General features: G+C 42.9%; 1 protein-coding gene across 3 annotated transcripts in view; it reads left to right on the forward strand.

The window, feature by feature from the left end:
* The first annotated feature begins 190 nt into the window (after positions 1 to 190).
* The window catches only part of RNF130 (ring finger protein 130), a 170,730-nt gene continuing 145,965 nt past the window's right edge, over positions 191 to 24,955 (forward strand). For all 3 annotated transcript variants that reach the window (XM_035290734.3, XM_002744471.6, XM_035290735.3), the window contains exon 1: positions 191 to 477. In XM_035290734.3, the coding sequence (XP_035146625.2) occupies positions 231 to 477 (247 nt within the window). In that variant the 5' untranslated portion in view covers positions 191 to 230. The remainder of the gene's footprint in view (positions 478 to 24,955) is intronic.

Here is a 24,955-nt window from a genome sequence, read left to right on the forward strand (position 1 = left end):
GGGATCCCGAAGAGAAGCCCGCGGGCGGCCTGAGCTGCCGCCCTCGTTTAGAGCCCATGGGCGCGTCCCCACGGGCCGGCCTCGGACGTCAGGGCAGCGAGCGGCGGGACCGCGGCGCGCAGGAGGGCCGCGCGCGCGCGCTCCCGCCACAGTCCCGGCCGCGCCCGCCCCGCCTCTCGGCGCCGGCTCCGGAGCCCGGTCCGCGAGCGGCGGCGGCGGCCGGAGGGACCATGAGCTGCGCGGGGCGGGCGGGCCCTGCCCGGCTCGCCGCGCTCGCCCTGCTGACCTGCAGCCTGTGGTCCGTGCGGGCGGACAACGCGAGCCAGGAGTACTACACGGCGCTCATCAACGTGACAGTGCAGGAGCCCGGCCGCGGCGCCCCGCTCACGTTCCGCATCGACCGCGGACGCTACGGGCTTGACTCGCCCAAGGCCGAGGTCCGCGGCCAGGTGCTGGCGCCGCTGCCACTCCACGGAGGTGAGTGCCGGGCCGGGGCCGGCGGCTTGAAAGCGGCGGGCGGTAGTAGCTGCGCCCCGCGGAGGCGGCGGGGCTGGGGTCCCCGGCCCTGGCTCGCCTGCTGCTCGCTGCCCTGCCGACGTCCCCTTCCAGGGTCGAAGCTTCTGTCGTGGACAGCCCGGCCTGCTCCCGTGGGAACCAGGCTCCGGGAGCTTGATTGGGTTTTCCCCTTCTTTAAAAAAGACTTGGAACGGTCGTCTTTGCGTTCAGGCAGCTTGTTTGCTGGAGGGCATTGAGCTAGGAGTTTGCAGGGACAGCGTAGACAAAGGAGGTGGTGCAAGAGCGCAAAACTAATTCGTGGGGAGGATATCTCAGCCTGTATTTTGGAAGCGGCAGGTTTGTTCCTGAAATCACGGACCTAACGCTGCGCTAGATTGCAAAGGATGAGGCCCTTTTCTAATATAAAAACCTGCCGTTTTTCTTAAGTGGTAGCGGGGGGTGGAGGGGAGGGCGGGGGATGTAAAAGGAAAATGGAAATCTTCCCTGTTGCATTTGGCTCTTGTTCTTGCCCTAGTAGTTTTACTGTAATTTGACGCCTGAAAATGTCACATTATGAGGCTCTGATACTAATCGGAACTACTAGTCAAGGCTTTTCAGGTCACGGGTGCCGACCAAAAGGGAAATAGGTAAAATTTTCAAGAATTGTCTTTGAAACCATTTGGCTTAACGTCATGTTTTCCTATAAACATGGGCTTTGTTTAGTTAATTATCTGGTGTAAACATGTATTTGTTTAGATTATTGGTCATGGTTTGAAAGAAACGTTTTCCACATCATGGAATATGATTTTTTGGTTTTGGGCCCACTTTGAACTTTTGGAAAATATCTGCTATTATCTCAACCCTTATTGTCACCCTGAGAATGCTGAGAGGGGATTTTTCTTTTCTAAACTGCTGTTCATATTAGGATGACCTAAAGTAGGCAACCTAAATAAAGTAATGGTTTGTTTTTACACTCATAATATTAACAAATCATGCCCCTCTGAGGTCTATATTTGTATGCCAAAGTGCTAAGCTGTTTTCTTCTTTGAGACAGTCTGGCTGGGGAAAAAGAATCACATAAAGCCTTCACTGTAGCCTGTCCCCCAACTCAGACTGGGCTTTTAAAAGGCCGTTTTACACCAGTAATCAGGTGCTTAAGGTGCATTTATCATCTCCACTGTGTTAAAAACGGCAGTTAGGGTCCCAGCTTGGCCGTAGAAACAACTTTTGTCTTGGGTTCATTCAGTAAATATTTGCGTTCCTGCTCTGTGCCAGTCACTGTGGTTGAGATGCATAGTGTTGCCAGACTCTGGCACTAACAATGGTAGCCTCTTTTCTAGTGGGGAGAACCGCGAGGGTCACGTGGAAGGGTAGAAAGAGGAAGAGAGAGGCAAGCTGTTCTGGAGCAAGAGCTGGCCCTCTGCAGTGTTGTGAAATCTGTGGTTTGTCTTTGAGGCTTGGTTCCCTCAAGCACCCCAAATCCATGGTCTGAACTTCAGATCCTTGCCTCCAAGTGTTCATGTGCTTCAACTACTTGTTGCTTGCCTGTCACCCCAAACAAAAGCCCCATCTTTAAGAAAGCTTGTTTTAGGTGTTTCAGTAGAAGGTTATTGGGAACTAGCTCATGTGTATTGGTTAGTCCTATTCCCCTCTCACTGTGGTGGCAGCATTGTAGGATTAAACGTTCTGAGTCAGGCCTGAACTCTGCTTATATTGTGTGACACTGGAAAACCAGTTCTGCCATTTAGCCTCAGTTTCTTCATCGGTAAAATGGAATGATGAAGTGTACATCTTTTTAGGTTGTTGAAAGGTTTAAATGGTTCCTTAATTCTGAAGAGAGGAGATTTGTTAACCTTAAGGAATCTCTCAATTGGTGGGGTTTTAGATAGTGCAACAAAGTGAACACATTTGGGCAGTGTATGAAGACTGAGTGTGAGACCATTCCCCCTGAGTTTTAGTCTCCTTTCCTTTATTGTTGGGGTCATTTTGTGTCCCTCCCACACGGGCTAGCTCCAGGTTTTCTCATGGGGATGGGGGTAGGGGAGGGGGATCCCTACAGGTGGTTTCAGTCTCGCTTTGTACCAGTGGTCTTCACACAGATGCTCTTTTTCAGTCCAGCAAATATTACTTGAAATCCTGTGTGCCAAGTACCACAAGGCATTGGTGAAGGAGACGCAACAGTAGTCAACAAAACAGATTTTACAAAATCCATCTCTCTGAAGCATAGCTTTTATTGGGAATCTTTATAAGTTAGTCTACCTGTCAATAGTTTCTAAACCTATGGGTTTTTTTTTTTTTTTTTTTGAGACGGAGTTTTGCTCCTGTTACCCAGGCTGGAGTGCAATGGCGCGATCTCGGCTCACCGCAACCTCCGCCCCCTGGGTTCAGGCAATTCTCCTGCCTCAGCCTCCTGAGTCGCTGGGATTACAGGCACGCACTACCATGCCCAGCTAATTTTTTGTAATTTTTAGTAGAGACGGGGTTTCACCATGTTGACCAGGATGGTCTCGATCTGTTGACCTCGTGATCCACCCGCCTCGGCCTCCCAAAGTGCTGGGATTACAGGCTTGAGCCACCGCGCCCGGCCTAACCTATGGGTTTATATGACATCTAAATCTGCTGTTGCAGCAGGAACTTAGGAATTTATTTTAGAAACAGAAATGGTAATATAAATCTGTTAAAATTACTCATGTTTAAGAAAATGATTTAAAATTGGAATACTTGGGTATTTTACATTATAATCTTGATTTAATGAGTCTCACAATTTTTTAGTTTTAGAAAAAATATTACATCTTAATGACCTTGATGCTCTTATAATTTTGAATTGAGGAGAATTCTTGACATGTTTATTGAGGACTTACTGTGTGTTGACACCTAAGCAAAGTAATATTCAGATTACACACAAAGTTATGAGACAGGTCTTGACCCAAAAACAGCTGTAGCCAGTATGTGAAATTCATGAAAATTCATTTTGAGGGTGTTAGGTAGAAATGAACATAAAGACAAAAGAACTTTATAGTTTTCCTGGAGTTTAGAATGATGGCTCATTTTCAAGCTGTGGATTGATTTATGAAATCAGAAACCTTTCTCTTTGTTTTGCAGTGCCACTATCAATTTGGCATGTGTTAATTTCTGAATGAGATTTATTTGTCCTGTCCCTTTAAAGAGCAAATAGTCAATTTTTTTTCTTAGGCACTTTGGTATTTTAAAAGTATATTTTGGCAAGTGCTATACTTTATGTAGTATACCTTATGAGATACTTTATAAACAAGTGCACTTTAAAAATATATCTTTGTCATTAAGTCGAATGCATTGGTGGGCGGAGAATCATTGGCCAGGGGGCTAACAAATTTTATGTTTTAACTGGTAAAGAATTTATGTTAAGAAACGGAGTTTTGAAGGAGCATGTCTTGTATTTATGCACAGATCACGGTTGCTTTCTTATTACTCAAATGGTAAGCTTAGAACTGGAAGCAAAATATTGAGTACCTTTGCAGAGCAGCCTAGCTAGGGTCTGCTATGGAGCAGACATTGTAAATGTGCTTTAGTGTGTGCACACTAACTTTTTGTTTGAGCCCAGAGTGGGGGTTGGGAGAGGAGAAAGCCCTGTGTTGATGAAGTGATTATGTATGCTGATGTGCTGTTGGGGAAGGATTTAGCATCAGCCACTTCTTGCTTTGCATAAATATTTTCAGGATTGGATGTTACAGCCTTAGAGAATAATTTTACCAAATAATAAACCTTTTGCTGACTTGCTTAGGAATACAATAAAACTAAAAAAATGAATCTTAGATTTTTGTGTTTAAAAAAGTAATCCTGTTGGATGAAGCCTTTAATGGTTCCTTTAATGAATCTGAAACTGGTTTTTAGGAATTCTCATAAATAGTGAAGGAGATTGATATGAAAACAGGAGTTTGGGTGAAAGGGGTCATGTACTCTTGGACACAGATTTCAAAATATCCAGAGAAAACGGACATATGATCATGAGAGCAAGGGCTCTGAATATTCAGAAAGAGATGGAGGCTCTAAAAATCAAATTTTAACATAAATAGCTTGGCAAGAGAAAAGGGGATGTGTGTGTGTATGTATGTATGTGTATGTATTTTTATATACATATATATTTTTACATACTGTGTGTTTGCTTCACTTTTGAGTGATGATTTCCATTACCCTATAAATATTTGAATATTTTTAAAAAACTACTTGATCGCTCCACCAAATCCCGATCTTGCTACCACCCCATTTCTTTCTTACAGCAAACCTCTACATTTACTGCCTCTGATTTTTCCTGCTGCTGTTCTTTTTGTAAAGGTCTTCGATTGCCATGCCAGTGATTTTGATAAAGATGTGGCATATATGACAGATATTTTTGATGACAGGGTCAGAATTGCAAAGATCTCGATGTGTAGAATGATGGGCTGTATAGCTTTAAAAAAAAGTTAATAGGAATGAAGACATAGATTTGGGTTAAAAAGAATCACCTTCATGGAGGGAAGCAGAAGGGAGCTAAGGCTTAGCTACCTATCACATGACAAAGCTTGTGAGTTCTCACTGACCTCACCCCACCTTGCACTGCATTTGGGCCTCAAGACTAGATAACTTGTAAGATCCTTCCCTGAAAAAGTTGTGACTGTAAATTAGTAAGACACATATTTTTATTTTATTTTAAGGACAGGGTCTTGCTCTTTTGCCCAGGCTGGAATGCAGTGGCCTAATCATAGCTCACTGTAGCCTTGACCTCAGGGAGTCATTGATCCTCCTGCCTCAGTCTCCCAAGTAGCTGGGATTGCAGGTGCACACCACTATACCTGGCTAATTTTATAATTTTTTTTGTAGAGACAGGGTCTGTCTTAGCCCATGCTAAAACAGATTTTTTTTTTAAGCAAACTTGCTAAATTATACCCATTTAGGGAGAATATTGTTCCTGTTAAACCAGTCATCTTGGGAGGAGGGTGTATTAGTCTGTTTTCATGCTGCTGATAAAGACATACCTGAGACTGGGAAGAAATAGAGGTTTAATTGGACTTACAGTTCCACATGGTTGGGGAGGCCTCAGAATCATGGCAGGAGGCAAAAGGCACTTCTTTTTATTTATTTATTTTTTTGAGACTGAGTCTTGCTCTGTCACCCAGGCTGGAGTGTAGTGGTATATTCTGCTCACTACAACCTCCACCTCCCAGGTTCAAGAGATTCTCCTCTCTCAGCCTCCTGAGTAGCTGGGATTACAGGCGCGTGCCACCATGTCCAGCTAATTTTTTGTATTTTAGTAGAGACGGGGTTTCACCATGTTGGTCAGCTGGTCTTGAACTCCTGACCTTGTGATCCGCCCGCCTCCGCCTCCCAAAGTGCTGGGATTATAGGCATGAGCCACTGTGCCCCACCTATATAGTTCTTAAAAGAGTAAGTTCAGTAGTGTTTTGGGACATGCCCACATTAGTGGGATGAAGGGATAGTCTTCAGGGCTAGTTCTTTTAAGTATAGCAGTCTTCACTTATTTATAAAATGAAACTATTAAGTTTTTCAGGGCCATCAGCATTTGTTTGTTTTATCATCCTTAAGTATTTTATGTACTGGGTATTCTTTATTTTCCATAAATCATAATAGTATAATTTTCTTTACTGTTGGATGCAATAAAAAAGGGAACCCTTCGAACATCAAATGAAATATATGCATTTAATAAGCACTTAATCTATGTGTTGCACAAGTCTTGTGATACATGCAAAAGACCAATGTCTTACATAGCTCCTGCCCAAGAGAATGCAGATGTCTTATTGAAGGAATCAGCTTCATCTGGAAGGCACACCTAGGATATGCCACTGTGAAAGACTGTAGGCAGTCTTCAACTTGCAGATAGGTTTAGTTCTAAAGCAGGGGTCTGCGTGCTGTTACTGTAAACAGTTTTATTGAACACAGCCATGTCCACTTGCTAACGTGTTGTTTGCAGCTGCCTTCATGCTGCCCCAGCAGAGATAAGTGATTGTGACAAGAGTGTACATGGTCTATTGGCCTAAAGTATTTACTCTCTGACCCTTTAAGAAAAAGTTTGATGAACTGTGTTCTAAATGCATTAGTTTTTCCCCTTAAGGACTATGCTATGGATGAGGATTTGATTCCTAAGTTGCCCCAAACTTTAAGTTCCTGGAAGTTAGGTATTAATATCTGTTTTAGCCAAGCATCTAGGACCGTGCCTGACCCTAGCAGGCTACTGGCATGTGTGATTGCATGTGATCCTGTGGGACTTGGTCTGCTAATGAGACTGATGGCAGTGGAAGGTGGGCAGTGGTGGTGGTAATGATGGACGCTATGCTATGCTATGCTGTGCTATACTGTATTGCCTCTGCTGTTGTGCTAGATTGTAAATGACTTGAACACCAGAGAAACTAAAAATTATTTGGACTCGTAGTTTAGAAAGGTTTCCTTGAAAATGTGGAACTTGAACTCAAACTTGCGAACTTGGAAGCATCCAGCCATAGCAGAGTAACAGACACTGGTTTACCTTCTCACCTTAACTGACTGGAAAACCTGACGAAGTTACTTATGAAATAGCAATGTTTGTTGTTTTTGAGATGGAGTCTCGATCTGTCACCCAGGCTGAAGTGTGTGGCGCCCTCTTAGCTTACTGCAGCCTCTGCCTGCAGGGTTCGAACGATTCTCCGGCCTCAGGCTTCTGAGTAGCTGGGATTACAGGAGCCTACCACCACACCTGGCTAATTTTTTTTTTTTGTATTTTTAGTAGAGACAGTGTTTCACTATGTCAGCCTGCTCTCTAACTCCTGACCTGGTGATCCGCCCACTTTGGCCTCCCAAAGTGCTGGGATTACAGGCGTGAGCCCCCATGCTCGGCCTGAAATAACAGTTTTAGAAATAGATCAATAAGTGGTACAGGACAATGATCCTTGAGAAAGGGGAAATAAAAAAGGAAAGCCCTATTACTGCCCCAGCTTATTGCCTGGAGAGGGTTCCCAGGCTGTAGTGCAGGGAGGGAGAACCCCCAAAGAGAGTCTGGTGGTCTTCCTGTGTTGATGAGACAGAGTTCAGAAGTCATGGAGGCTGTAGATACTTATGAGATGCTGGAGGGAGGGAGTGGTGCAGAGAGCTGCTCTAGATTGCTGTAGAGGGGCCCCCTCAAGGCTTTAACACTGATCTGCAGAATTCACGAAGGAACTACCAAGAAGACCTGGAAGAACTGCCAGAAATTAGCAGGCGGAAACAATTCTTGTGGTTCACATGAGGTGGGAATGGCTAATATTCTCACTAATCCAGGGTAGATAAACTTCCTAATGCACAGAACATGGACTGAGGCCAAATTAGCCCTAGAAAAAAGGCTGCTCTGGACACCCTCTAACAAGGCTTAGAAACAAACCTTAAAAGAATCTGATTCCAAATAACAAGACTCAGAACAATGCCCAATGATAGTTGAAGGAATACATCAAAATACAGCTCCCAGAAACATAAAATTCAAAGCCAGTATCTAATCAAAAGTTACTAGGCATGCCAAGAAGGAGAAAAATGAGACCCATAACTAGACAAACAACATAGCTAGAAAAAGACCCAGAAATGACACAAATGACAGAATTGCAGGTGGCAGATTTTAAAACAGCTACTATGGGCTGGGTGGAGTGGCTCATGTCTGTAATCCCAGTACTTTGGGAGGCCGAGGCCGGCAGATCATTTGAGGTCATGAGTTTGAGACCAGCCTGGCCAACATGGTGAAACACTATCTCTACCAAAAATACAAAAATTTGCTGGGCATGGTTACGGGTGCCTGTTATTCTAGCTACTTGGGAGGCTGATGCAGGAGAATTGCTTGAACCTGGGAGGCGGAGGTTGCAGCGAGCCGTGATTGTGCCACTGCAGTACAGCCTGGGCCACAGAGTAAGACTTATCTCAAAAACAACAACAACAAAACAGTTGCTATGAATATACTCGCATTTCACAGAGGTAAGAGAAAATTAGGAAACCTGACTATGAGGACAGAAATGGATACATCAAACTTCTAGCAGTGAATTCAGCCCTGAAAAATATAGGATTTAGACTGATAGAAAAAAGAAAAGGAAAGTACAAGAGAATAGTAATTCTTGTTTTGGTGCTCTCACTTTATCCCAGGCAATAATGTAATTAACACATTGTGTACCAAGAATGGTGCTAAATATTTTACATGAATTACACTTAGTTCTCCTAATAGCCCTGGATGGTACTATTAATTGAATTGAGCTCACTGTGGTTGGGGAATTCAAAGCAGTCCAGTCTCTCATTTAGTGCCTTTTTGCTTTATGGAATTTAACATGATTGGAAATAATATATCTTTATTCTTTGTTGCTGAGGGCAGAAACTGTCCTGTCTCTTTTGTCTTCTCTTGTATATTCAGTGAGGTGGTATCTGGAAAATAGTAGGGTGGCACTGAGTGAGGAATTAGTGCTGGTTGAATTGAAGAGAGTCAGGTAACTTGTTGGCTGTATGGTCTTGGGGATTGGCAGAGTGAGACTTGCAGGTCTGTCTGACGTAGTGCCTATACTTTAACCACTTTGTACAGCTTCCCAAGTGGGTTTAATAAATTATGATGTATCCACTCAGTAGAGTGTTACACAGCCATGAAAGGAGATCATTGTGAACTATGATTGTGTTAAATTTATTTACAGTGGATAAGGACTCCAAGTAGTATGCAAACATAAAAATTGTTGTTATATTGATTAGATTATGCATGACATTTCTCTTAAAAATAATTGTTAATTTTTACTACAAAAGGGGGAAAATTTTCATGAAAGAACGGGGGAAAGTCATACTTTCTGAAAGGGATAACCAGGAACAAGTAAGTCTTTGCAAGGTTGTTGTTTTTTTTAAATTTATTCTGTACCTCCAAAAACAGAATGAATTCCAAGTGTTGGTTAGGATAATTAAGGAACTGGAAATACTATGAAAATGTTGAAAAAGGCATTTTTTTTTTCTCCTAGTAAGGAAAGAGGAACTCTAGGACCAAGACAGCTTGGTCCAAATATGAAGCAAGCTAAAATATGTCATAATTTTGAGCAGTTTGTGAATCCTAGAGAAGTAAGTGGAATCCTAGTACACAGGACTTGGCTTTTAGTGTAATATTTATATGCTGATTATATTAATGCTCTTACTGGTTTGTTGACTTTTACTGTTTTGAACTAATCTGTAGTTAAAGCATGGAAAACTTAACTGTAGTTACAGAGCAAAAACCTTGAGACTCTGCAAACACAGATGACAAAGGTAGAGAAATGGAAGAGAAAAGTTAGGAGGGAGTCAGTGTATTCATCTCACAGGATGGGGATTCAAGAGATAGTCCCTAGTTGCAGAAGCTAGAAGGATTTAAACACAGAAGAAAATAATAAAATTGGGAAGAAGGGGAGATGAGTAAATGAACACAAACTCCTGATTTGTAGCATCATATTAGACATTTGCACACAATGTCTAAAGTTGACAAACCAAGAAGTGATGGCTAGAAACCTATTTGGAATGGTGGAGTAGGCCAACAGAATATGCAAATGAATCTGCTCCCTATTTTTTTTTTTTTGATACGGAGTTTCGCTCTTGTTACCCAGGCTGGAGTGCAATGGCGCGATCTCGGCTCACCGCAACCTCCGCCTCCTGGGTTCAGGCAATTCTCCTGCCTCAGCCTCCTGAGTAGCTGGGATTACAGGCACGCGCCACCATGCCCAGCTAATTTTTTGTATTTTTAGTAGAGACGGGGTTTCACCATGTTGACCAGGTTGGTCTCGATCTCTCAACCTCGTGTTCCACCCTCCTCGGCCTCCCAAAGTGCTGGGATTACAGGCTTGAGCCACCGCGCCCGGCCGAATCTGCTCCCTATTTTTATTTTTTCTCATTTGAGAAGCTCCTTATTTTCCCAGCATCTTCTCCAACTCCAGTGACATACTGTGGAATTTGAGATTTTGTGCAAACTAAGCAACGTCTCAGGAGACTGTGAAATCAGGGAAAGCTACTATTAAATTGATTTTATTCCATAAATAGGCTTAAATCTGTGGACAAAATAATTTATTATAATAGATCCTACATTGCCTGGTTCATAGTGTTTTCTTTTTCTCTGGCAATTCCTTCCTTCCCCAGTCTGTAGTGGTAAGCTCTCAGCAGTAATGGAATTGAGCACAGTGTGATCCTGTCCCATTGTCCCCATTGGATAGGATGAGTTGTCGTTCAGCCCCTCCTGGCTTCTCACTTCTCTCCTTTTTTGATGTAATTCCATGAAATCACCTCTTTTTCCTCTGTCTTTCAAAAATAATTTTATATTTACAGAAGTCTTTTGTAAACACAAAATTTCTGTTCTGGATGAACCCTGTGTAACGTTTATCTTTCTCATGCTTCATACAGCTAAGCAGCTGAATATTGCTGTAGTAAATCTTAAAACCTGCTGACTGAGGTTTGAGATCAGAAATTTTAAGAAAAACCAGGGCTGGGCACAGTGGCTCAAGCCTGTAATTCCAGCACTTTGGGAGGCCGAGGTGGGTGGATCACGAGGTCAAGAGATCAAGACCATCCTGGTCAACATGGTGAAACCCCATCTCCACTAAAAATACAAAAAAATTATCTGGGCGTGGTGGCGCGTGCCTGTAATCCCAGCTACTCAGGAGGCTGAGGCAGGAGAATTGCCTGAACCCAGGAGGCGGAGGTTGTGGTGAGCCGAGATCGCGCCATTGCACTCCAGCCTGGGTAACAAGAGCGAAAAACTCTGTCTCAAAAAAAAGAAAAACCAAATGGGCACTTAACAGTACCAGTAATCCAAAAATATTTTCTTGTAATGAAATAAGACAGCACTCAGACAAGAATTGTTTTCTCTCCACATGCCTCCTGTTACCTCCTCCCGTATCTTTATTTTTAGCCTAGGCCTCTCTGAGCTCTAGGTTCATGCACTTGGCTGCCTATTGGTATCTTTACTTCAGTGTCACAAAGACATCTCCAAACTGATAAGCTCCAAATAGAGTTTTGATTCATTTTTTCACCTCCCTGTCTGCTACCACTGCTCTCCAATCTTTCCCATCAGTAAATGACATCGCAGTCCACCCTTGTTATTTAAACAAATTTAGGACCATTGCTTCTTTTGCTCACATTCCACATCTAATCCATCCTCCATGATTTACCTCTAGAATGTATCATGTGTATCTGTTGCTTTACATTTTCATGGCTGCCACCTTAGTTAAGTCTACTGCCATTTCCTACTCTCTTTTTCTTGGTCTCTGGGCTTTTTTGCTTAACTTCCATCAGTCTTTTCTTCTATAGTAGCCAAAATAATCTGTCCCAGTCATGTTACTCCTTGCTTAAACCCCTACATTGGCTTGTCATCATCCTTAGAATGGACATTGGAAGCCTCTGCTGTGCAGTATGAGGGGTTCACTGTTTGGTCTAGCTCCAGCCCCTTGCTCATCCCAACTGCCAGGTCTTTCCACCCTTGCTCACCTGCTGAAATCATTCTGATATTCTTTTAGTTCCCAGGGCTTCTAAGTTTTCTTTACAGTGTGTGCCCTCTGGCTGGCATCCCACAGTGTTTGCTGTATTAGTGGAACTTCACAAAAGTTCTTTGCTTCTGTAAAATGGCCAGTTAAGGGACAGATGGAGAATCTTAGAATGTAATGGCCATCAGTGATCAACAAGTCAAGTCCCCCATCTGAGACTTCAGCATTCCAGTCAGATGCTTGTACAACTTAAGACTGAAGAAATGTGGTGACAGAAGTCTACCACATTCATCTCTGGCAAACCGAATGTTAGAAAGTCTTTTTCCTCTGGAAAAAAATGGTTCAGATATTTATAGACAGTCCGTTTCCTTGTGTGATTCAAGTCCTCTAACCTTTACGCTTCGTATCCCTATTTCTTTTGACCATTCCTGGGAATATGATATCTTAAACCTCAGAATGCATTTGTCTATTAATATTCCACTTAAAGGGTGTAGTGGGTGTTGTGGTCTGAATGTCGGTGTCCCCCCAAATTTATATGTTAAAGTTCCATTTCCAATGTGATAGTATTAAGAGGTGGGGCCTTTGAGAGGTGATTAGGTCATGAGGGCAGAGCTCTCATGAATGGGATTAGCGCCCTTATAAAAGAGGCCGGGGGAGGGGGAAGTGTGTTTGCCCTTTTCTGCCATGTGAGGACACAAAGAGGGCTCAATTGATGAAGCAGACAGCAGGCCCTCACAAGACACCGCTTCTGCTAGTACCTTGATCTTGGACTTCCCAGCCTACAGAACTATGTGAAACAAATTTATGCTGTTTATAAATTATGCAGTCTAAGGTATGTTGTTACAGCAGCCTGAAAGAATTAAGAGATCAGTTAAATAGTGTTCACAAAAATTCATGTCCCCCTAGAACCTCAGAATATGCTCTTATTTGGAAATAGGATCTCTGAAGTTAATTAGTTAAGGATTGGGATAAAATCATACTAGTTTAGTGTGGGCCCTAAATCCAAAGATTAGTGTCCTTATAAGAAGAAGAAAGTTACAAAGACACACAGAGAAGGCAGCCATGGGAAGAAAGAAGGAGGTTACCAATATTGGCATCATTCTGCCACAAGTCAGCGTGTGCAAAGGATGGCTAGCAGCCATGAGACCTGAGATAGGGGCTGGAGACACTTTTTGCCTTGAACCTCCAGAAGGAGCCAACCCTGCCGACACCTTGATTTCAGATTTTGGGGCCCCAGAACTGTGAGACAGTGACACTATGTTGTTTGTTTTGTGTTGTTTTTCTTTTTTATTTAAAAAATTTATTTTTTATATTAGAGATGGGGTTTTGCCATGTTGGCCAGGATGGTCTCGGTCTCTTGACCTCATGATACCTCCTTGGCCTCCCAAAGTGCTGGGATTACAGGCGTGAGCCACTGCACCCAGCCAAGAGACTATGTTGTTTTAAGCCACCAAGTTCACAGGAAATGAAAAAGAGAATCCCAGCATTGAGCACAGGCATGCAGTTTTGCCAGTGTTAGATAGAGTGGAGCTGCTCTCTTCATCCTTCTGGACATGTGCCTGAAGTCATGTCAGTTGTTTTGGTTTTCCTAATCGTGGACTCATCCTGAGTTTACTGTTGATTCAACTTTCAGTCTTTTTCACAGAGGCTGTTCATAAGCCATCAGCCATTTCATTCTTCCTTTCAGGATACTTTCTGAATCCTGATGTGTCTCCCACAGTCTGCTCTTTCTAGCAGCTTGTATCAGTACTGAATGAATGAACATGAACATAACTTTCTGTATCTTCATCTAAGTTAGTGGTTGTTCTTGGCCTTTTGCTTTATAGATCCCATTTAAGAAGTGATGAAAGCTGTGGACCTTTCTTCAGAAAACTACATATTTATGTAGATATACACAAAACTTTTTTTTTTTTTTTGAGACAGAGTTTCGCTCTTGTTACCCAGGCTGGAGTGCAATGGCGCGATCTCGGCTCACCGAAACCTCCGCCTCCTGGGTTCAGGCAATTCTCCTGCCTCAGCCTCCTGAGCAGCTGGGATTACAGGCACGCACCACCATGCCCAGCTAATTTTTTGTATTTTTAGTAGAGACGGGGTTTCACCATGTTGACCAGGATGGTCTTGATCTCTTGACCTCGTGATCCACCCGCCTCGGCCTCCTGAAGTGCCGGGATTACAGACATGAGCCACCGCGCCCGGCCTACATAAAACTTTTAATAAGGTTTAGGAGGCCAGTTGCCTCTTGAAGCCTCAAGTTAAGAATTCCTATTCTAAATTATGGATAGAAGTACTGGCAAGTGAATGGACAGGCCCTTACAATGTGCTACTAAAAACCTAGGGTGGTTGATGTTACTCCATTAAACAGCATTCTTCGAGGATGGGCATTTCACAGTTTTCTTTTTTTTTTTTTTTTGAGACGGAGTTTCGCTCTTGTTACCCAGGCTGGAGTGCAATGGCGCGATCTCGGCTCATCGCAACCTCCGCCTCCAGGGTTCAGGTAATTCTGCTGCCTCAGCCTCCTGAGTAGCTGGGATTACAGGCACGCGCCACCATGCCCAGCTAATTTTTTGTATTTTTAGTAGAGATGGGGTTTCACCATGTTGACCAGGATGGTCTTGATCTCTTGACCTCGTGATCCACCCACCTTGGCCTCCCAAAGTGCTGGGATTACAGGCTTGAGCCACTGTGTCCGGCCGAGTTTTTTAATTCACTTTATTGACTTTACATTAAGCATGTGTTTCTTTATCTTAAGATATCTTAAAAGACACAATCAGATGCTCTGGTGGAAACAAAGATACTTTCTGTACTTTGTTCCTGCTTGGCTGGGCCAGGAGCCACTGCACAGAAGGAAAAGAAGTGAATCTTGCATGGCTTCATCTTACTGTGTTAGTGTCTTATTTCCACAGTAACAAATTACCACAAACTAGGTGGCTTACAACAACACAGATTTACTTCTCTTACAGTTCTGGAGGTCAGAATTCTAAAATGAGTTTCACTGGCCTAAGACCAAGGTGTTGGCAAGACCACGTGGCTTTTGGAACTCTCAGGGGGAATAATTTTTCTGCCTTTTTCAGCCTGTAGAAGCTACCTGCATTCCCTGGCCCATGGCCCTTTCCTCCATCTTCAGAGCTCTGAAGCTCCATCTTCAGACTTTGACTTTTTCCTTCTCTCATCCACATTTAAAAGACCCTTGGATAGTAGAGAATTTCTTTATCGTAAAGTCAGCCAATTATTAACTTGTTTCATCTGCAACCTTGCTCTGTAACCTGACAGGTACCGGGGACTGGGAGATGGACATCTTTGAGGGAGCTGTCACTCTGCCTCCCTCACATAGCAGGCCAGTGCAGGTGCCCACCATTGCAGCTTTCTCTTCACACTGTCTGCAGATTATTCCTTCAATAATCATTTGTGAAATTTTGCTAAGGATTGCAGGACCCTAACAGGTCAGTTGTTTTCACGGCTCACCTTTATTGTTTCATATCAGAGTGCTTTGTACACAGATTAGTTTTCCAACATTTCTTTTCTATGACTCCTTAGAGGTCAGTGGTGCAGCTCTCATTTTCATGTTATCAGCAGACTAATTCATCTGGATCAGAAGAATTCTAAATTCCTGTGGGACAGTTGCCTCAAGTATTCATTCATCAAATAGGTGTTGAGCACCTACTGAGTGCTAGATAGTACAAGAGGTTCCTGCATGCTGTTGCTGTCTGGTTAGGGGAAGTAAAAGGAGTCAGCACTTGTGTCCTATCTGGGGAAAACAAACTGTTGCAGAGGTCATAACACAATTGTTTAATCATAGTCCTTTGGAAAGCATTGGGATGCTGAGAGCATAAATGGGAGAAGAGAGTCTAGGGTGGTCAAGGCTTCCCTAAAGAAATGATGTTTAAGTTGAGACTGCAGCATGAGCAGATATTAATTGCACTGAGAGGGGGAAGAAAGGAGGGTATTCTAGTCCAAGGAAGTATGCATGAAGACCAAAATGCAAAAACCATGATGTACTTGAGAAATTGAAAGGAGTTAGAGAGTAAGGGGGAGGATGGTGCACTGTAGAGTTGAAAAAGTCAGGGTTTTTCCAGGCTTGTTAGGATTTTGGACTTTATATAAGAGGAATGAAAAACTATTGGAGGGATTTTTATTGCTTTTAAATTTTTTAATTGTGGTAAAATTGACCTTCTAACTGTTAAGTAGTGTTAAGTACATTTATGCTGTTGTGCAACCAATATACAGAACTCTTCATCTTGCAAAAATGGAAACTCTGTACCCATTATACCAGCTGGGTGCAGTGGCTCAAGCCTGTCCCAGCACTTCAGGAGGCTGAGGTGGGCAGATCACTTGAGGTCACAAGTTTGAGACCAACCTGTCCAACATGGTGAAACCCTGTCTCCACTAAAAATACGAAAATTAGCCTTTGCCAGGCATGGTGGCGTACACCTGTAGTCTCAGCTACTCCAGAGGCTGAGGCAGGAGACTTACTTGAATCCAGGAGGCAGAGGTTACAGTGGACCAAGATCATGCTACTACACTCCAGCTTGGGTGACAGAGACTCCTTCTCAAAAATAAAAAAGAAAAATATACCCATTAAACCACAAGACTCCATTACCTCCTCTGTCCCAGCCCCTGTCAACACCACTCTACCTTCTGTCTCTATGAATTTGACTAGGTTAGATTCCTCATAAACGGGGACTCATCATTTGCCCATATGTAACTGGATTATTTCACTTAACATATGTCCTTAGGTTCATCTCTGTTGTAGCATATGTTAGAATACTGTTGAAGGATTTTAACCTGGAGAATAAAGTGACCAGATTTTTAAAAATTAGCAAACATTTTTACTAGCTGTAACATACACTGAAAAATACACAACCGTAAGTCTATCACCTGATGACTTCCCACAAAGTGAACACACTGACGTAACCACAAACCTAGTAGAGAAGTAGAGCATGGCCAGCTTCACAGACTCCCTTAGGTCCCTTCCAGTCACTTCTTTCCTTGTTCCCCAGCAGTAACTGCTGTCCTTACTTTGACACCATAGTTTATACTTGTTTCTTTCTTTGCCTGCCTCCCTCCCTCCCTCCCTCCCTCCCTTCCTCCCTTCCTTCCTCCCTCCCTCCCTTCCTTCCTCCCTTCCTTCCTTCCTGCTTTCCTTCCTTTTTTGTTTTTGTTTCCTGAGTTCCACTCTTGTTGCCCAGGCTAGAATGCAGTGGAGTGATCTTGGTTCACCACAACCTCTGCCTCCCAGGTTCAAGCAATTCTCCTGCCTCAGCCTCCTGAATAGCTGGGATTACTGATGCCTGCCACCACACCCAGCTAATTTTTTGTATTTTTAGTAGATATGGGGTTTCACCATTTTGGTCAGGCTGGTCTCGAGCTCCTGACCTCAGGTGATCCACTCACCTCAGCCTCCCAAATTGCTGGGATTACAGGCTTGCCACTGTACCCAGCTGATACCTGTTTCTTAACTTTATGTGTAAAGGACAACTTTTTACCTACAGCACTGACACCAAATATGTGAGTTTTCAATACCAACCCGATATCCTACCTACCCCAACTTCATGTCCTACAGTTTAACTCGATTCTGACACTACCTGGTAAAGTTAGCACAGATCCCATGGGTAAAGGGCTTAGTCCCACAAAACTGTCCCCTACTTCAGACACCAGTTGTAGGTAGCGGGTCAAAGGGTACCCACACATCTGTCTGCCTTGGCTACAATTCAGGAGGCCCATAACTCCCTACTCAGTTTGATAATTTGCTATATAATAGCTCATAGAACTCAGAAAAACATTTTACTTAGTATCCCTGGTTATTATAAAGGGTGTTACATAAAATACAAATTAAGAGCCAGATGGAAAGTACATAGGGTAAGGCCTGGAAGGGTCCCATGACTAGATGCATCTACTGCTTTATTGGGGTGGTACAATAGTCCTTTTGGTACTTGCCCAGACCAGAGCTAACTAAACCCTGTTCAAAGTTTTTAGGGAGGCTCCATTACACAGACATGATTTTTTTTTTTTTGAGACTGAGTTTCACTCTGTCGCCCAGGCTGGAGTGCGGTGGTGTGGTCTTGGCTCATTGCAGCCTCCACCTCACAGGTTCCAACAGTTTCCTGCCTCAGCCTCCCAAGTAGCTGAAATTACAGACATGTACCACCATGCCTGGCTAATTTTTGTATTTTTAGTAGAGATGGGGTGTCATGTTGACCAGGATGGTTTCAAACTCCTGACCTCAGGTGACCTGGCTGCCTCGGCCTCCCGAAGTGCTGGGACTACAGGCATGAGCCAATGTCCCCCGCCTACACAGACATGATTGATAAAATCGTTGGCCATTCGATTGTCTTAGCCTTTAACCCCTTACCCCTCCCCAGAAGTTTCAGGGGGCTGGGAGTTGGACTGAAAGTTTCAGTCCTCCACTCACATGATTGATTCCTCTAGCAACCAGACCCCATCTTTCAAGAGTCACCACCTTATTACCACAGACTCTGGTATGGTTGAAGGGGCTTATTATGAATAACAAAACATGCCCCTCTTACCCCTGTCACTCAGGAAATTACATGTTAGGAACTCCGTAACAGAAAGCAGGGATGAAGACTAAATATATATTTCTTATTATGTTACAAGATACATGGAATCATGGTATGCCTTCTTGTGACTAGTTTCTTTTGCTCACATCATGTTAGTGAGATAAATTCATGTTATTGCATGTAGCAGTGGTTTTGTCAGTAATCTGCTTTATGAATACGTGGTAGTTAGGCATTCTGCTGTCCATGGGCCTGTGGGTTTCCTGCTTTTGGTGGTTACAAACAATGCAGTCAGTCATGAGCATTGTATGTATCTTTTGTACACATATATACACATTTTCTTGGGAATATACTTGAGTGTCCTTAAGACACCCTTAAAAGAGGAAGAATTGTACTTTTCCTCTGAGTCTTCTTTCAAGCTCAATGTATCCAACTTAGTTCATCTTTCCTAATCTATTCCTCCTCTAGTGTTTGCTGTCTGTTAGTAACACCACCTCTACCTACTGTGTTTTGCCAGAAACCGAGGCATCTCCCTCTTTAGACGCCCCCCCAACTCCCATATCTAAATAATTACCAACTCCTGTTGATCCAAACTTTTTTTTTTTTTAATGGATACGGAGTTTTGCTCTGTCACCCAGGCTGGAGTGCAATGGTGCAGTCTCAGCTCACTGCAACCTCCCATCTCCTGCGTTCAAGCAGTTTTCCTGCCTCAGCCTCCCAAGTAGCTGGGACTACAGGTGCATGCCGCCATGCCTGGCTAATTTTTTGTGTCTTAGTAGAGATGGGGTTTCACCATGTTGGCCCAGGCTGGTTTCGAACTCCTGAGCAGAGGCAGTCCGCCCACCTCGGCCTCCCAAAGTGCTAGGATTACAGGCGTGAGTCACCGTGCCCAGCCTTAAACTTCTAAATATCTCTGAAACATGGTCTATTTCTCTCCACACCTGTTGCCATCTCTAGTCTCATCTGGACTGTGGCTTCCTTCTAGCTTATTCTCTATAGTAATGGGACACAGACTTTCTCTGTTGCATATGTACATAAAGCCCCAAGGTATGCATTAAACTCACAAATACCATACATACACTATTAGTTTGGTTTTTTTTTTGATACAGTGAGTATCTTAAGACTCAACACTTAGGCTAATAATAACAACTGGAATAAATCTATATTTTTAATAGTCTTCATGTTAATTTCTAGTTTTTTGGCTTTCTTTTCCAAATCTGATGGGTGGTGATGGTTTTTTTTTTTTTTTTTTTTTTTTTGAGACAGAGTCTCACTCTGTTGCTGTTAAAATACACACTCTGAATGAAGGAGACCCCCCTAAACAGGCTTTGTGTGAGCAACATGGCTGTTTATTCACTTGGGTGCATGCAGGCTGAGGCCAAAAAGGGCCTCAGCAAAGGTCAGTTGGTTTTAGAGGTTGTGGGGGAGGCAGTGGCAAGTTACAAAAGTTAAGTATAGGGTGGTGTTTTGCAAACTGGAAGCAGGGGTTGTAGTAGGGTGTGGCGTTGACCAGGTTTGGCCAAGGTTGGTTAAAGGCCCATGGCCTGGTCAATTGAGGCCGGAATAAGAAACAAATAGAGAATGTCTCAGAGTTAAGTAGGCAGGCCAGGGGTTGATCATTTCTTCCTCTTTCTGTGATCTTACCTACGGCTGTTTCAGGTTTTGTAATTCCAGAAGGCCCTCCAGAGGTGTACATGTGGTTCATGGGGGTCGCCATGCTGTTGGTCAGACCTTACAGTCGCCCAAGCTGGAGTGCAGTGGTACCATTTCAGCTCACTACAACCTCTGCCTCCAGGGTTCAAACAGTTCTCCTGCCTCAGCCTCCCAAGTAGCTGGGATTACAGGTGCCCACACCACGCCTGGCTGATTTTTGTATTTTTAGTAGAGACGGGGTTTCACCATGTTGGCCATGCTGGTCTTGAACTCCAGACATCAGGTGATCCACCCACTTCAGCCTCCCAAAGTGCTAGGATTACAGCCGTAAGCTACCATGAGCCTGGCCAGTGATGGTTGTTTTTTAACCTTTTATAGTAGCTAAAAGAGAGAAGTATCAACTCGGCCAGTTTCTTTTTGCTGGAGTTGTTTAAAAAAAGGCATTTATCCATTCGATGAGGGACAGTTTAGTAAAAAGTAGATCATTTTCATCTGTAAATTCTGTAACTGAGTAGTATATGGCTAGTATACTGTTGCAGAATTATCTGAAAACAAATACCTAAATGAAGGAGTCACTCCTGTCCCTTTGCATTTCAGAAACTTCTCTATTCAGGACATGGTAAACCACAGGAGACAGACAGACACACACACACACACACACACACACACACACACACGTCTGACATTCAGGTTGAGGAAAGTAGCCAGTGTTAATCCTTAATTAAATGCCAGTAAAACTTAAGTTACTTCTGGTGTAGCAGGAGCGGCTGTGGGAAATGGATCTCTCAGACACCGAATACAGGAGGAAGTTTATTTGGCTGGGAGCAAGGTGGCATAGCTGCCTAACAGCCAAGCTCGCCTAACAAAGGAAGGTTCCTTCTTTATATAGGCTTATACTTTAGATGTTACTCGTGGAAGAATCTTAGGTTTATAGCTTAACATATGAAAAGGGTCTCGGTTTACAGTCTCAGGAATTAATATGAAAAGAATCTCAGTTTACAGTCTCAGGAATTACATATGAAACGGGCTTTGGTTTACAGTCTTAGGAATGAAAAGGGGAAGTTTACAGTCTTAGGAAAAAGGGGAAGATGATCTGAGATGCCTGGGTCTCCCTCTTCACTGGCTGGGCGTGGTGGCTCATGCCTATAATCCTAGCACTTTGGGAGTGGATCACTCAAGGTCAGGAGTTTCAGACCAGCATGGCCTAAATGGTAAAACCCCATCTCTACTGAAAAAATACAAAAATTAGCTAGGCTTGGTGGTGCGTGCCTGTAGTCCCAGCTATTTGGGAGGCTGCAGCAGGAGAAACACTTGAACCCAGGCAGCGGAGGCTGCAGTCAGCTGAGATTGTGGTACTGCGCTAGCACAACCGAGTGAGACTCTTTCTTAAAGAAAAAAAATACTTTTATTTTTTGTTTGTTCGTCTTTTTTGGGGGGTGGGGACAGACAGAGTCATACTCTGTTGCCCAGGCTGGAGTGCAGTGGCACAATCTCAGGACCCGGCTACTTTTTGTATTTTTAGGAGAGAGAGGTTTTCACCATGTTGGCCAGGTTGGCCCCAGACTTTTTTTTTTTTTTGAGACGAAGTTTCACTCTTACCCAGGCGGAGTGCAACGGCGCGATCCCGGCTCACCGCAACCTCTGCCTCCTGGGTTCAAGCAATTCACCTGCCTCAGCCTCCCGAGTAGCTGGGACTACAGGCATGCGCCACCATGTTCAGCTAATTTTTTTGTATGTTTAGTAGAGTTGAGGTTTCACCATGTTGACCAGGATGGTCTCCATCTCTTGACCTCGTGATCCACCAGCCTTGGCTTCCCAAAGTGCTGGGATTATAGGTGTGAGGCCCCAAACTTTTGGTCTCATGTGATCTGCCCACCTTGGTCTCCCGAAGTGCTGGGATTATTATTACCCGTGTGATTCACTGCTGCCAGCCAAAATTTATTTCTTATTACCAATAACCAGCAGAGTTATTTTTAGAAAACTCAAGTACATTTAGGAACATCCATAGATAAAAGATCAATAAAACAAAAATTTTAAAAATGTACTTCTATATGCCAGTTACAAACAATTAGAAAATAAAAAGTTCACAGTACCATTTAAAGTAATATTGGCACTGAAAACCGCAAAGCACTGTTGCAAGAAATTAAAGATGTAAATAAACAGTATTTTCATGATCGTAGGTCCAAAGACTTATTTTGTTAAGATACCTGCACCCTCCAAATTGACCTACACATTCAGACAATCCTATGAAAATACCAGAAATTCATATGGAAGTAAAAGGGACTCACAGTAGTCCGAACAATCTTGAAAACAAAGAATAAAATTAAGAGAATTCACATTTCTCAATTTCAAAATTTACTACAAGACAGTGGAGTACTGATAGAGACATGGTAGATCAGTGGAGTAGAACTGAGAACCAGGAAGAAAGAAACCCTTTTGTCACTTGATTTTTGAAGTGTGCCCAGACAGTTTAACAGAGGAAAGAATTGTCTTTTCATTAAAGGGTGCAGGGACAACTAGATATCAGAGAAGTCAGAAGGAAAGGGAGGAGGCCAAAGGAATGTGCACTGTCTCAAAAGTTAAGTGGTCATCTGCATCTGAGCCTGCTGAGCAGGGTGACATGCTAGGGGCTGGAAAGAATTCTTTGCATTTGGTGATACAATGCAAAGTGACTAGAAATTGGGAAGAAAGCTATCTTGTAAGTATGCAAATCCTAGGATAAAGCTGGGCCATTACAAATCATCTCAAGAAAGAATATGAGTGATTAATTGAAGAAACCAACATGGATGGTTAAGATATAAACAGCAATTCTACTGAGATGAAGTGAAAATGGATAACAGAGAAACCTATTCTAAGAATGTATTTGCTTTTTTACAGTCTCTGCACTCATTTTCAGTGTTGTGTAACTGTGCTTGTTTCAGATTATTCTCTGTGGTAGAGATAGCAAAAGCAAAAACGTCTTGAGAAATGTTTCCATCCATCATTTAGTTGGCTCTGGGCAGTAGGCCTATTTCATTCCAACTCTTCTTGCTTTGAATGTACTCTTAAAGAAAAGTAAAACTTTTGTGAGAAGCAACTTTTCTTGATCCTATCATTATTAGCAATCTTCAACTTTCTGGGCTTTTTAAAGAAAAGTTGTATAAGTCTGTACCATCCTTGTGTTTGCCTTTTCAGATTTTGTTTGAGTCCTCCAAAAAGCTCAATTTGTCTTATGTGTTCTTGCAGATTTTTTCATGTAATGTGTTATTTTCTTCTCATCAAAATGATTTGTTACCCAGCTTTGTTTGCCCAGGATTTTGTAAACTCTGAAATGATACGTCGCTTTCTTCCACATGACTTGTCACTTCTGCACATGACTCATCACTTCTGTTTGGGGCCTGCATTGGGTCCAGGGCAGCTGTACACCAGGTTACGCCTGGCCACTGTCCTGTGGGAGGCCAAGTGAATGGGAAAGCAGGGGTGAGATCTCATCTGCAGCTCTGTAGGTGTTGGAATCCCTGTCAGTGCCCTATCCTGTCTGCCAGTTTTGTGAACTTTTATCTTTACTCCATTTGGCTGATCTCAACATGCTCTCACATCGAAGTCTTATTTTCCTTTCTGCCTCTTAGAGTTGTTTTTGAGTGCTTCTGTTTACTTGAGATTCCTTGAAGGACATATGTTATCTTGACATAAAATAACTGCTTCTTTTTTTCCCTTTGAATAATAGTATGCTTTCCATCATTATAGGCCAATCTTGAGACCTGCCTCAACAAGTCCCATTGATTATTTTCTATATTTAAGGTAAACTTTAAGGATTTTTTCTTATTACTCATATTTATTGGTTTATGGATGTGACCGATTATGAAGAGTTTAAACCTCTTCTCATTTTCTCATATGAATAATCTCTTTTAGTCTTTTTTTTTTTCCTATAATCCTCCATAGGGACTGATTTTATGATTTCCTTCATGTTCCTTTCCTCCCTCCCTCCTCACCAACTTAGCTTAAAGTCACTGGTTAGTCAACCTCTGGACAGATGGCTTTTTCCCTGTTAGTGTGAGCTGCATGGCTCCTGGCCTGTGATTATGTTTTAAATTGTGGTCCAGATAGCCCAGTCTTTGTCAAGACTGTGATTGTGTCAGTTGTTAGTACTGAAAGTACTAGACCTAGAAGAAAGAAGTGATGAAATAAAACAAGCTTGCTCCTACATTCTTTTCTGCCCAAGAGTTAATAATGCCTTCAGGCACTGCTCTGGATCCAGGATTGTGTCCTTGAGTCCCTATGCATGGCAACAGCAGTGGGAAGCTGAGTCTCTATATGGCCACTTGGTTTCCAACAGGGATTTTAGTCCTTTGTGTTTCAGTAGATGATGCTTTTAGCCAGAACTCTACACCGGAAAGAGATCACATGTGAGAGGAAGTTAGTAAGTTTGGAGTGCTCAGTATTCATGGAGAAATGTCTAGCAGGCAGTTGAATATTAAACAGAAAAGCTCAAGAGAGATGTAGATTTAGATTATGATGTACACTTAGGTGGTAGTTGAAGCCAGGGGAGTGGATGATACTGCCCACTGAGAAAAGGGTGCCTAGGGCAGGCCCTGGCAAAGGTCTAGCAGTGGAAAATGAGAAAGAATAGATAGAGAGGGAGGAAAACGTGATGGATAGGAGTCAAGAGAGCAGAGTGCCTTGGGAAGAGTTGTACTCAATATTGCAATTCTTTTGTGGAACAAAGAGTGATGTGGATAAATAATTAACGCTTATATTGCACTGGGACACCAAATTTCTATGAGGACTGAGCTCTGATTTTCAGTTACTTAGATCTGTAGCATCTCTCTTGCATGAAGTATCTACTGCATCAGTTGTGATAGAAATTATTATTATTGAAATTGACTT

Source organism: Callithrix jacchus, chromosome 2, assembly GCF_049354715.1.
Source record: "Callithrix jacchus isolate 240 chromosome 2, calJac240_pri, whole genome shotgun sequence".
Taxonomy (NCBI): Eukaryota; Metazoa; Chordata; class Mammalia; order Primates; family Cebidae; genus Callithrix; species Callithrix jacchus.